General features: G+C 36.4%; 2 protein-coding genes across 2 annotated transcripts in view; one reads left to right on the top strand and one right to left on the bottom strand.

Annotated features, from left to right (window-relative positions):
* Positions 1–1214: 1214 nt before the first annotated feature.
* Positions 1215–7363, bottom strand: LOC134664690 (uncharacterized). The gene is made up of 7 exons (XM_063521435.1): positions 7358–7363; positions 6111–6339; positions 5207–5338; positions 4827–4958; positions 4404–4481; positions 3668–3778; positions 1215–1611 (listed from the first exon to the last, which is right to left on the bottom strand). The coding sequence occupies exons 1-7, from the start codon at positions 7361–7363 to the stop codon at positions 1346–1348; spliced, it is 954 nt and encodes a 317-aa protein (XP_063377505.1). The 3' UTR covers positions 1215–1345.
* Positions 7364–7550: 187 nt separating this feature from the next.
* LOC134664659 (glycerol-3-phosphate dehydrogenase [NAD(+)], cytoplasmic) overlaps positions 7551–11355 on the top strand; it is a 32337-nt gene continuing 28532 nt past the window's right edge. Inside the window, exons 1-2 of the mRNA XM_063521402.1 lie at positions 7551–7722; positions 8008–8185. Of these exons, the coding sequence (XP_063377472.1) occupies positions 7670–7722; positions 8008–8185 (231 nt within the window). The 5' untranslated portion in view covers positions 7551–7669. The remainder of the gene's footprint in view (positions 7723–8007; positions 8186–11355) is intronic.

Genomic DNA, 11355 nt, shown 5'->3' with positions numbered 1-11355 from the left:
GAATGGAGCGAGTTATAATTGTTTAATAAAAGCGCTTTAAAGGCCGCTTCAAACGCCGTAGTATTAGGCGCGTTGTTTCTTGCCCCATAGCTGCGAATGTTCCCGAAAAAGTTTTCTAAGGGATCCTGATTTAAGTGTCGGGTTAATAAAATGTCAAAACCGAACTTTTCCGACAAAACTGTCCATATTCTTTCTACACCTTCTATAGTTTTAATAAAATTAATAACAGATGGGACGGTCTGTTCGATTTTTCGCATTTTATTCCCACTCATTTCTTGTTTTTTTATAAATGTTACTGTCTTTAAAATTGTTTTACAGTCTTGCCATAGTTTATGATGTGGCGAATTCCGCTTCACGCATCCTTTGTATTTTTTTCCGTTAGGAATGCTTATGGTATTTCCATTCAGGCTGTCGAATAGGTCGTCGAGCATCAAAGTAATGTCAATTAATTGACGACACTCCTGAGGCAGATCGCCACTGGCCGATAGGTGTTCAGCGGCTACAGCTACGCTATGGCTAAATAATTGGGTCGCTAATTTGACTCGCATTTTTTTTATTTTTTGTCGATTTACATGCTCTTCGGTCAACTTGTCCACTAGCCGTAGTTCTCCATATGTTCGGTCGGCGGCATATAACATTTCATAATGTTGCCACATCACTATTTTCTCTTGCCCGTTTGTGACATAGCGCATGTCCTTGGAAAGTAAATTATTCCTGAGTCCCTTCATTAAATGGGGAGTGTCATAAATATGGATAATGTTTTTGCCATTTATTTTAAAATGTTCATATGGTAACTCCTTCTGTAGCTGTTTATTTTCTTTTTTGGTGTCATTTACTAGTTCCTTGATGGCTCCAACATTTACTTGGCTCTGATCACAAACAGTATTCACGATTATGAGACCAGATTTTTGTGCGTGTTTGATAACATCCACAATAATGTTTTTTAATTCCGTTTTCTGCAAACATGTCGTAAAATAGTAGGCAATCGGTTGCTTAAAATTAAAGTTTGATTCCTTTTACCATAAATACTAAGGCGTGGTCCGCAAACGCCTTGTCACGGTTGCAAGCAAAGCCTTCCATTCTATCCTTCTGCGCATTATAAGAAACCTGCGGCGGTTTTAATGACATCTCGTCGAACATGAGGCTGCATAATCTGTCAGATAGGTTTTGCTTCGCAACAGTTTCCTTAATTTTTTTGAAAATTATAGGGTTTATCCCCGGTCTAAGTTTTATCTGGCCCAGTAAGCGCTTCATAACTTTTGTAGATGGTAAGGTAAAATATTTATGAAGTAATGCATAGCATTTCGGACTTTTTTTGTATACAGATAATGACAACACCTTTTCTTCAACAGTGAAGCGTCGTCCTTTTGGTGTTTTTTTCGCTTGCTGCTGCATCTGCATAAATAAATAGTCGCGCTGGTTTTGTCATGTTATTTACAATATCCTGGAATGCAGGATTGGTTGTGAGGTCTTCGGCATTTGCCAGCCTCGCTGCAAATGACTTGGATTTTTTCTGTAACCTTATTATCTCAGTACGTAGCCGCTTGATTTTTGTACGCAGTGAGATTGATTCTGCTAAGCTGGTGCTAGATGATTTTGTTTTCAGCCCATCTAAAAAACAAAACTGAATGTGTGAATTTGGAAGCATGGTTAAAAATAATAAACCGCACTGTTACAATAGAGACTATTACTGCCATGTTCTGCCGCCAGAGGGCAACATTAATTTGTTTGGTAAACCACAATGCAGTGGTTCCTAACCTTTTCAGTCCGGTCACCCCTATGACTAACTAGGTAACCTGATCTTAAACTGATTTTTATGAAATTTGGTACCAATAGAGATAGTTTTCTGAGTTGGTACCGAGGAAGGACAAAGGATAGCTTTTATAAGATAAGATAAAAAAGGAAGCTCCGTGGAAGTATGTGTGGGTAATCTATGTATAATAAGCAAATAGTCTGTTCGAGATCCTGAAAACGGTGAAAAATAGAGATACTACTCTTAAAAATACGTGTAGTATCTCTATTTTTCACCGTTTTCAGGATACCTCATTAGTTTCGTCATGATGCCTAGAAAAATGTATTCGAAGAGAGTATTAGCACACAAAAAATATCAAAAGTTATAAACAAAAAAAGGGGAGATTAAATAGTTGTTTTTTATTTCCCCAATATCGCAATAAGTATCTGTCCTTCCTTTTCCCGAAGCGATTTTGTGCTGGCTAAAGCTATTAGAACCCTTAATTTTCAGTGATATATGTATAAGGCTTAACATGCTTTACTTTTAATATTTTTTGTGTACATTACACGCTTCGAATACATTTTTCTAGGCATCATGACGAATGAGATATCACACGTATTTTTAGGAGTAGTATTTCTATTTTTCACTGTTTTCAAGATCTCGAACAGGCTAAAAAGGTGGATAAAAAGTAAGCTACTTAAATCATAAATTCCACGTAGAATAAGTCGTGGGCAAAAGTTAGTAGGTATACAGTGTGTAACTGGCTTGCGGGCATTTATTAAAACTGATAATAATATGATCCATTAGCAGTTGTTTTCGTGTATTAGCAAATCATATTAATGTGAATTAACAGCTTAATTAAATTTCGTATTTGCGTAATTGTCGTTACTCATATCGCTAACGCACGTGGTACAAGGCATATCATGGTACGGGGATAAAAAACTGAGACAACTCTATAGCCCGCTCCACACTCGTGCGCGAATCGCGGCGCGAAGCCGCGAACGCGAGTCTGGAGTCGATTTCGCATATCAGCGAACTAGACTCCACACTCGCGTTCGCGGCTTCGCCCGCGATTCACGCGCATAGTCTGGAGGGGGCTTATCACAAAATTACTGTCGTCCTTATCATTGCGTTCATATATGGAGGTTTTAAGTGTTTTTTGTAAACTTTGACATGATAATTTCAAAAGTCGTCAACACGTCGGGTTGTCAAAACACACCAAAAAATATGCAAAAGTGGTATTAGATTTTCTTTAAAATGGGTTACGATGCTCAAGATCTGTTAATACACGTGGAACTGCAGCTCAAGGCTTAAGGCTTTATCGGAAACACTTCCCTAATTGACGACATCCACACAATGCTCGATTGATAACAGCGGCTTCTCAGCGAGTTCGTGAGATCCAGCCAATCGCCCCTGGTCAGCTTGAAAGCGCAATGCACGGGACCGTGCCAGTGCAAGTTGGGGAATGGATTCTCGAGCACTTCAGACAGGTAGCAAACCAACGACAAGTACCTTACCTACTCGTATTATGTGGCGTTAATGTATTATATTGTAATGTATAAAAATTAGGGGTTTGAATTTAAGTTTAATTTAGTTGGTAATAAAGTGTTTATCAATGAAACTAGTGCCTTTAATTTGGTGTAGCTATCTTAAGTGTTGTTGGTATACTTGGTATCGCTAACTCTTAAAATTAAACGTCGTAATAATAATAAACAAAGTATGAAGAGCTGTCATTAGCACTTACTTGTCAATTTACTGTGCTGACCATTGCTGGCAATTAAAATTTCGTTAGAAAGTTAATAAAGGCTGAATTTTAGTTTTTTAAGTAAATTAAGATCATGGTTAAGTTAAAGAACTATGTTACTTTACCCTGTTTCAATAAAAGCCCACTTGTCGGTAACAGACTGTATACCTATTGTATAAATGTAAATATACCTTGACCGCCCAAAGCACCTCCCGCCCATTTAGATTTGCTTATCACGCTGTAATTATGCTCCATGATTACACCGGCGCGAGCTTGAGCAGCACTCGTATCTTGAGTTATAGCTGAAAAAGTATTAAGATTCTTATTATCTATCCATTATACATACCTACTAAATAGGCAGAAATTTATGTCATGAATTTCTATCGCTTTATTGTACAGTGTTGAGTGAGGTACGGCTAAACCGGAAATAACTGAATCGAATTTGATGAAATCCGCTCGTACTCTGAAGCTATGGCTGTGGCTAAATGTCTCTGTCGCATAGAGCTGGGTGCGCCTCATGCTGCCCTCCAGTCGCTATTATGTGTTCCCTTGTTTGGGATGAGGTTGTTATTGTTACTCATGAAACCATGACATTAAGTAAAATTTCTGTGAGAATGAAATAGAGGGCAACTGCTAGAATACTCTCCTTCACATTCCATATTTTAATTGCTTAATTTTACAAAAAAACATGTACCTTTACAAGTAATTAAACAATATCAGTTAGTTGTACATTGTTGTTCAATACAATTTTCGTTGGTCGCCACTTGAGAGACATCTAGTATCGAGTAGCGGTACTGATAATTCCGCTACTCGATGCTAGATGTCGACTATGAAAATACTAATATTTTTGGTACCAAAACTGATGCATGGAGTGAGCACTCTTGTCTTACTATATTTCTCTATGGTATTATTTAAGCAAAAACCTACCTGCGGAATTGCTTTGTGTTGGTGTACTGAGACTCTGAAACTGCGGAAAGAAGGCGGCTTGAGGCATTTCAAAAACATCTGAAAATATCATTTTTATATATAAATAACGTTAGAAAAAGAGAAAATGTGGCGAGTAACAAAAAACCCGTGGTAGCCTGTTCGGTAAGGGAAATTATCGCTTACAAACAACAAACACAAACAAACAAACTTTTATCCCTTTTTAACCCCCTTAGGGGTTGAATTTCCAAAATCGCTTCTTACCTCTTGTACACTTTATATATAAATCTAACCTGGTGTGCAAATTTCAAATTTCTATCTTTTGTAGTTTCGGCTCTGCGTTGATGAATCAGTCAGTTGATGTGTCGGTCAGGACACTTGCATTGCATTTATATATAAAAATATAATATAAAATATATAGATTACCCGTATTGGTTGGTAATGCAGCCTGCTGTGGTGCTTCAATAGAAACTTGTTGTAAGTTTGAGGTAGAGGCTTGTTCATTAATGTTTGGCTGAGTAGCATGCGAAATTTCCAAGATGTCAACATGCCTTTGTTCTGTAAAAAGGTACAGAGATTGGTTGTTGCGCATGCAAATTTGAACCCCATACAAACTTTCATCCCTTTTGAACCCCTTAGGGGTTGAATTTCTCAAAATCGCTTCTTATCTCTTGTACACTTTATATATAAATCTAACCTGGTGTGCAAATTTCAAATTTCTATCTTTTGTAGTTTCGGCTCTGCGTTGATGAATCTGTCCGTCGGTCAGGACACTTGCATTTATATATAAAAAATATATAGATTACCCGTATTGATTGGTAATGCAGCCTGCTGTGGTGCTTCAATAGAAACTTGTTGTAAGTTTGAGGTAGAGGCTTGTTCATTAATGTTTGGCTGAGTAGCATGCGAAATTTCCAAGTTGTCAACATGCCTTTGTTCTGTAAAAAGGTACAGAGGTTGGTTGATGCTCTAATGGACGGAATAGTTCATATGACGGAATTAGCTACGTTAACCATATTTCTGTCAGCGGTACATTGCATGTAATGGCTTCTTTTCTCTAAATATCACTATAAAAATTATGCATACTGCTTTTTAAAACACGTAACAATAGTAACCTAATCAATCAGTACAGTCAGCAGCAGAAGTTGCTAAGCGGGCGAGTGGTTTAAAATGATCTGGACGCGACTTTATAGTTAAGACAATAAGAGCATGTCAAGGTAATTTCGAATACCTCGCCCGCTTAGCAACTTCTGCTGTTGACTGTACTACAAGTACCATTGCGGCTACGTGCCAGATACAGCCTAGTCGCATTTTTTGTTTTAAGTCCGACTCACGCTTGAAGCTAAAGGTACTCCTCTTTGGGACACTTCGGGAATTCGGCCACAAAACTTTATTTTTTAACTTCCTCATTTACCGCCCAAAAGTGGCCCTTATGCCTAAAATTCATTTCTTTACGTTACACGTCCATCCGTGTTTGGGTCACTAATTTACATAATTATGTGTACCAAATTTCAACTTAATTGGTCCAGTAGTTTCCGAGAAAATAGGCTCTGACAGACGGATAGACAGACAGACGCACGAGTGATCCTATAAGTGTTCCGTTTTTTCCTTTTGAGGAACGGAACCCTAAAAACATCCTTATAAAGAGTTAGACTGGTTTTTCCGACTTACGTATAACTAATTCTGAAAGATAATCTTATAGATTCATACCAGGTAAATGCAGTGAAGGCACTGCTAATCTATTTAACCGGTGATTACGGTTTTTGTCTGCATTCTTGAAATGTTTATCACAAATGATCCTCTTCTTATGGTACTCATAATCCGAAGATTTTTCCAACTTGCCACCAACAAGTGTGACCCAAGATTTGAATTGTTCTGGATACTTGTCAGGATTTGGAAAGCGATGGGTTATTGTTCCTGAAAAAATAAATTTACTCTCCTTGTATTATGTCTGCCTGATACATGTAATGTAAGATAATGTTAAAATAAGTATGTATAACACATATTTTTATACCATGTCTGGAGTATCTAGATATGGGATTTTGAACTATACATATGCATAGATATGACAAGATTCTTATAGCTATATTTTATTGTTAATTAATAATATTTAAATGATAAGTTTTAAGAGGTATTCTAATAAGCCTACAATTTTTCATTTTTATTTGTATTAGGTATAGGTTATTTTAAGTAATTGCTATGCCCTTGCAGGGTTCATGTTTGAAACAACTTATTTGTTATTTACTACCTATATGTACAACATGAATGCAAATAAAGAACTTGAACTTGAACTTGAATGTATTAGGTACCACAATTCGTGAAAATGAACTTACCAGTGTTTTTACATCCAAAAGCACATAGTCTAGGCATTTTAGCAGATTTATCGATAGTGGCCTGCCTTATCAAAAGTTACTAGTACTTAGGTACTAGTACTTAGGTACCTACCACGAAATAAATTTACTGTAAAATAGCGTCCATATCGCACAAAATAACACAGCACACAGCGAATGCTCAACGACAAGGCGGAGCAACACAGAGATAACTCAACGCACTTTCGGGGTTTTCATAACAGGGTATGTGTTTTAATTCGGGCTATAATCTAATTTCTTCAGAACCGTAACGAAGAAAATGGCTGAACCATCACTGAAATATTTCAAATTTACCCTCTTCCAGTGACAGCAAAAAAAATTGCTTGTCTATGCTTGACATGGTCTTGGCGGATATGCAAGTGTTGCCAGCATAAAAAAACAGTATAATTAAATCAAATTTATAAAAAAATTCTTATTTTTTCACAAAATTGATTGAAAATTATAATAATTACAAATATGAATTCGTACTTATTTTAATTTAAATATTAATGCCACTGAAATTATATACATTTTATAGTGACATCTGGTGAAGTAGTTTGTGTAATCGGAAGTCAACTAATTTTGTGAGAAGCAAGATATAGAAGTCGCCTGCATCTTTACTGACGTTAACTACATTTGTAGTGTCCCCCCCCTGTGGCCTATTTTATAAAGCTACAAGTTACAATTTACAAGCGGAAGTCTCTTTCTAACCCTATGTTTTAGAACGAGACTTCCGCTTGTAAATTGTAACTTGTAGCTTTATAAAATGGGCCACTGGTAGCGGCTATCGCAAATCGCAAGTATCGCACAATCAATCAGTCAGTTGCTACGTTTATACACTAGCAGGTTGACGTCCAGTGTTTTCTTATTATTTACACACTTGTATTAAATTAAATCAAGTTTCTGTGCGATAACTTTACAATGGCAGAGAGGCAACTGAAAAACAGAGTTTGCATAATCGGTTCAGGCAACTGGTGAGTTTCAGTGTCTCTGATAATTAGTAATATCTTTGTTTGTTTTTACGGTGAAACTAATTGGCCGTGTAAGATGATTTTATAACCTTACGCTACAGTTTTGTGCGATGACATAACAAGGATCGTTTATAGTTCTATCTATTTAGCCATGCGGATATGCAGTTTATTTTTGACCTTCAATATCATTCCGCGCTCTTGCACCTTCACATAACTTCTGCATGTAGTTAACCTTGTCAATTCAAATATTATTGCCAACTAAGTAAAGTAATATTTTTCATTGAACAGGGGATCAGCAATTGCTAAAATTGTTGGCAAAAATGCGGCCCGGCTACCTAACTTTGAAGACACAGTTACAATGTGGGTGTATGAAGAAATGATAGAAGGGAAGAAACTAACAGAAATCATTAATGAAACACATGAGAATGTTAAATATTTGCCCGGACACAAGTTACCTGAAAATGTTGTAAGTATTCTTTATGTATAAACCTTACTTGACACATATATTATTTTAAAGTAGGTACGCATGTGGCTCTTTACGGCACTAATGCAATAATTAGTACATTATGTGACTATGCCGAAAATTTTCAGGGCCATTTATGTACTGTAAATCCTTGTATGATACATGTGCGAATGCAAATATGGTAATTAACTACTCATTTTAATATATCACCACTAATTACGAATTTCCTATTATAAATGTGGCATTATTGAATTAAGATGTTAATGTAGGGAAACCTGTTCACTCTGTTTACTAGAACTTTAGTTAATTCGTTTTAAAGTATTTGATTGTTGTATCTTGTCAATTAAACATTATACATAATGTTTTATTGCTGTTCAATTTATCATTATTTTCTCTGATATTTTTTCGAAGCATTTTACTGTACTGATTCAAAAGCTTATTTTCATAATAAATGTGCCGCTCAGATTCATGTTACTAAAGTGTTAGGTTAACACAGTAAATTTTTGCAACACACAATAATTATTATGATCTTTCGCTTATTAAAGTAAGCAAAAGATCAGCAGTAAATAACAATCAACATGTATTATGTTGTTAGAAGTGAATGGGTAAAGTCCAAGTTTAATGACCTCTAATGAGATTCTAATTAGAATCATAACTAACTTGGTTCTTTGTTATCTGGGGCCCATTTCTCGAATGGCATTAGACTAACATTATTACTATTATTAGTCCACGAACTGTGTTACCATGGCAACAGACCAATATGGTTAGAAAATATTTGACTAATATGGTTTGAGAAGTGAGCCACTGTTGATGCATATTTATAGATGGTCATGCAAATCTTGTCAGTAGAAAAAGGCGCGAAATTCAAATTTTCTATGTGACGATATCCCTTCGCGCCTGCATTTTTCAAATTTGCCGCCTTTTTCTATTGACAAGATCTGCTTGACCAACTATATAAAGAAGATATATGCTTCAGCTGGCACATTTTTTACGGTTGTTGGAATTATAATTTTCTGTCAATGATAAATTTCAAATAGACGTGCTATAACAACAAATACTAATAACAGATTAAGGCGCTCTTATATTTGAGTTTTACGTTTCCGAGGGGGTGAAGCAGACGAGTGGTAGAACAGGCGGGCGGGCGCCCCGCGCGGCGCACCGCACCATTCCCGCGCAGCACGTCTACATCCTTATTCTGGCGCCATCGGTATTCTGAATATTCTGATTTGTCAGTTCCGGGATTTTTTCCGGCAATTAATATCGAATAAGGTTTATTAGCAAATTCGTATTTTAATGAGTACTTAATGAAATTATATACAATATGAGAGTATACCCCGACAAACTAAGAACCTAATCAAATACACAATTATTATGAGACAGAAATTAGTACTTCCTTACCTTAAAAATATAATAGAGTTAGACCAAGAAAATTCTGCAACGATTTTGATTGCACACGCAGTGCAAGTGTTATTTTGAACGACAAACCTTTATGAAATTATGATTAACACTTGCACTGCGTGTGCAATCAAAATCATCGTAGACTTGGTCTAATTCTAGAAGTCAATTTCGGGCAAGTAGGTATTGAAAATAAGGAAGAATACTGTAGTTCGTTTTTTTAGCATTAGAAAGTACTTGTAGCTAGTTTGACAGTGCACAACATTGTATGGGGACCTTGCACTTTGAGACTATGCGCTGAAACTTGGCACAGTTGATTGTTAGCTGGTCTTGAGCAGATACAGACCGGTAGACATCGAGAACCACGTCTCATTTAGTAGGGGGGAGGGGGAGAAGTTCGACGCCACCGCGCTTCACTTGGAGCAACATTTCTCTAAAACTATACCTATTAGGGCATGTGATATATCATTTTCGGATAAATTAAGGATAAGAAATCTAATTTTGGAACTAGAACAATGCACTTTCTAACAAAAAAAAGCGTAAAGTAGAAAAAACTAAAAAACGTATTTGTGATTTTTTCATAATTACCATTTTTTTTTTAAGTGTAGCAGAAATCTGAAAACATTAAATACAGTTGTAAAGCCACACTTATTACGTTTAAGAAAATATATAGTGTATTATACAAAACTTTTGATAAATGGGAGATAAAATAATATTAAGCGTGGGTCAGAGTGATCTCAATACAAAATACTATGAATGTGGGAAAGTTACTTATAATTTGTTCTACAATCGTTTATTTTTTTTAGTTTTTCGTAAATAACTCGTAAACGGTAGCCCACAGCAAAAAATAATCTTTTACGTAAATAATCTGTTTCAGATTTCTTATAAAATAAGTGCTACTGTTTTTCGCTACAATCAATATAAAAAAAAAATTCGAACGGTCGAACTTCCCCCCTCCCCCCCACTAAATAAGACGTGGCTCTCGACGGCTCCCGGTCTGTATCTGCTCAAGACCAGCTAACAATCAACTGTGCCAAGTTTTAGCGCATAGTCTCAAAGTGCAAGGTGTCGTGCAGTAATAAACTAGCTATTGAAAGAAGGTAAGCGATCTTTATATGTCTTTTAATTGAAAAGCGCTTTTTAAAAGTCAGTAACTATTACTTATGAAAGCTTATTTTATATATTAGGACTTTTATTTTATATAAAACCAATCAACATTTGGCATGATGTGTCACATCCCCGTAGCTGCAGGCGTCCATAGGCTATGGTGAATGCGGGTCGTATGCTTGCTTGCCACCAGTGTGGTATATAAAAACAGCATTTTTTGGAATTAAGTCCCATATAGCACGGTACGGACTTGGCGGAAATAAGGTAGAAGTACTAGTGCTCAACGCTGCACTAGTATTCGACACGGCCACTTTATGTCAAAGTGACAAGAATTTAATTTGAATACAGAAAGATCGTCGCCGTTCAAATTTAACCTATATTACTTTGACATAAAGTATAGTGTGTAGCTTTCAAATAGAGCTCAACGGCTAATCCTATTGTCTATTATTACGTAAAACCGCACGTGCTACTTACCTCCAAAAAAGGGTCTTAATAATTTTATTTGGCACCTGAGCGCGGGCTAGGCCAACGCTCAAAAAACCAGTGTAGATGCGCTCTCCGATAACGCGCCTTTGTTACGCATCTCGATGACACATTTTAGACTGGTTCTGTAGCGTTCGACTCGAAGAACCGAAGTACGTATTTTTTATCCCATCAAAAACATAAATGTA

The sequence above is a fragment of the Cydia fagiglandana genome, chromosome 5 (genome assembly GCF_963556715.1).
Source record: "Cydia fagiglandana chromosome 5, ilCydFagi1.1, whole genome shotgun sequence".
NCBI lineage: Eukaryota > Metazoa > Arthropoda > Insecta > Lepidoptera > Tortricidae > Cydia > Cydia fagiglandana.
The sequence above is the reverse complement of the archived record's forward strand: the minus strand, read 5'-3'. Positions and strand labels throughout refer to the sequence as shown.

Excerpts from the sequence above, each read along its gene's own strand:
- LOC134664690 (XM_063521435.1), bottom strand. Across the intron at positions 5,339-6,110 it reads GCCTTCACTGCATTTACCTG|AACAAAGGCATGTTGACAAC; the intron begins GTATGAATCTAT and ends ACCTTTTTACAG. Across the intron at positions 3,779-4,403 it reads AACACAAAGCAATTCCGCAG|CTATAACTCAAGATACGAGT; the intron begins GTAGGTTTTTGC and ends ATACTTTTTCAG.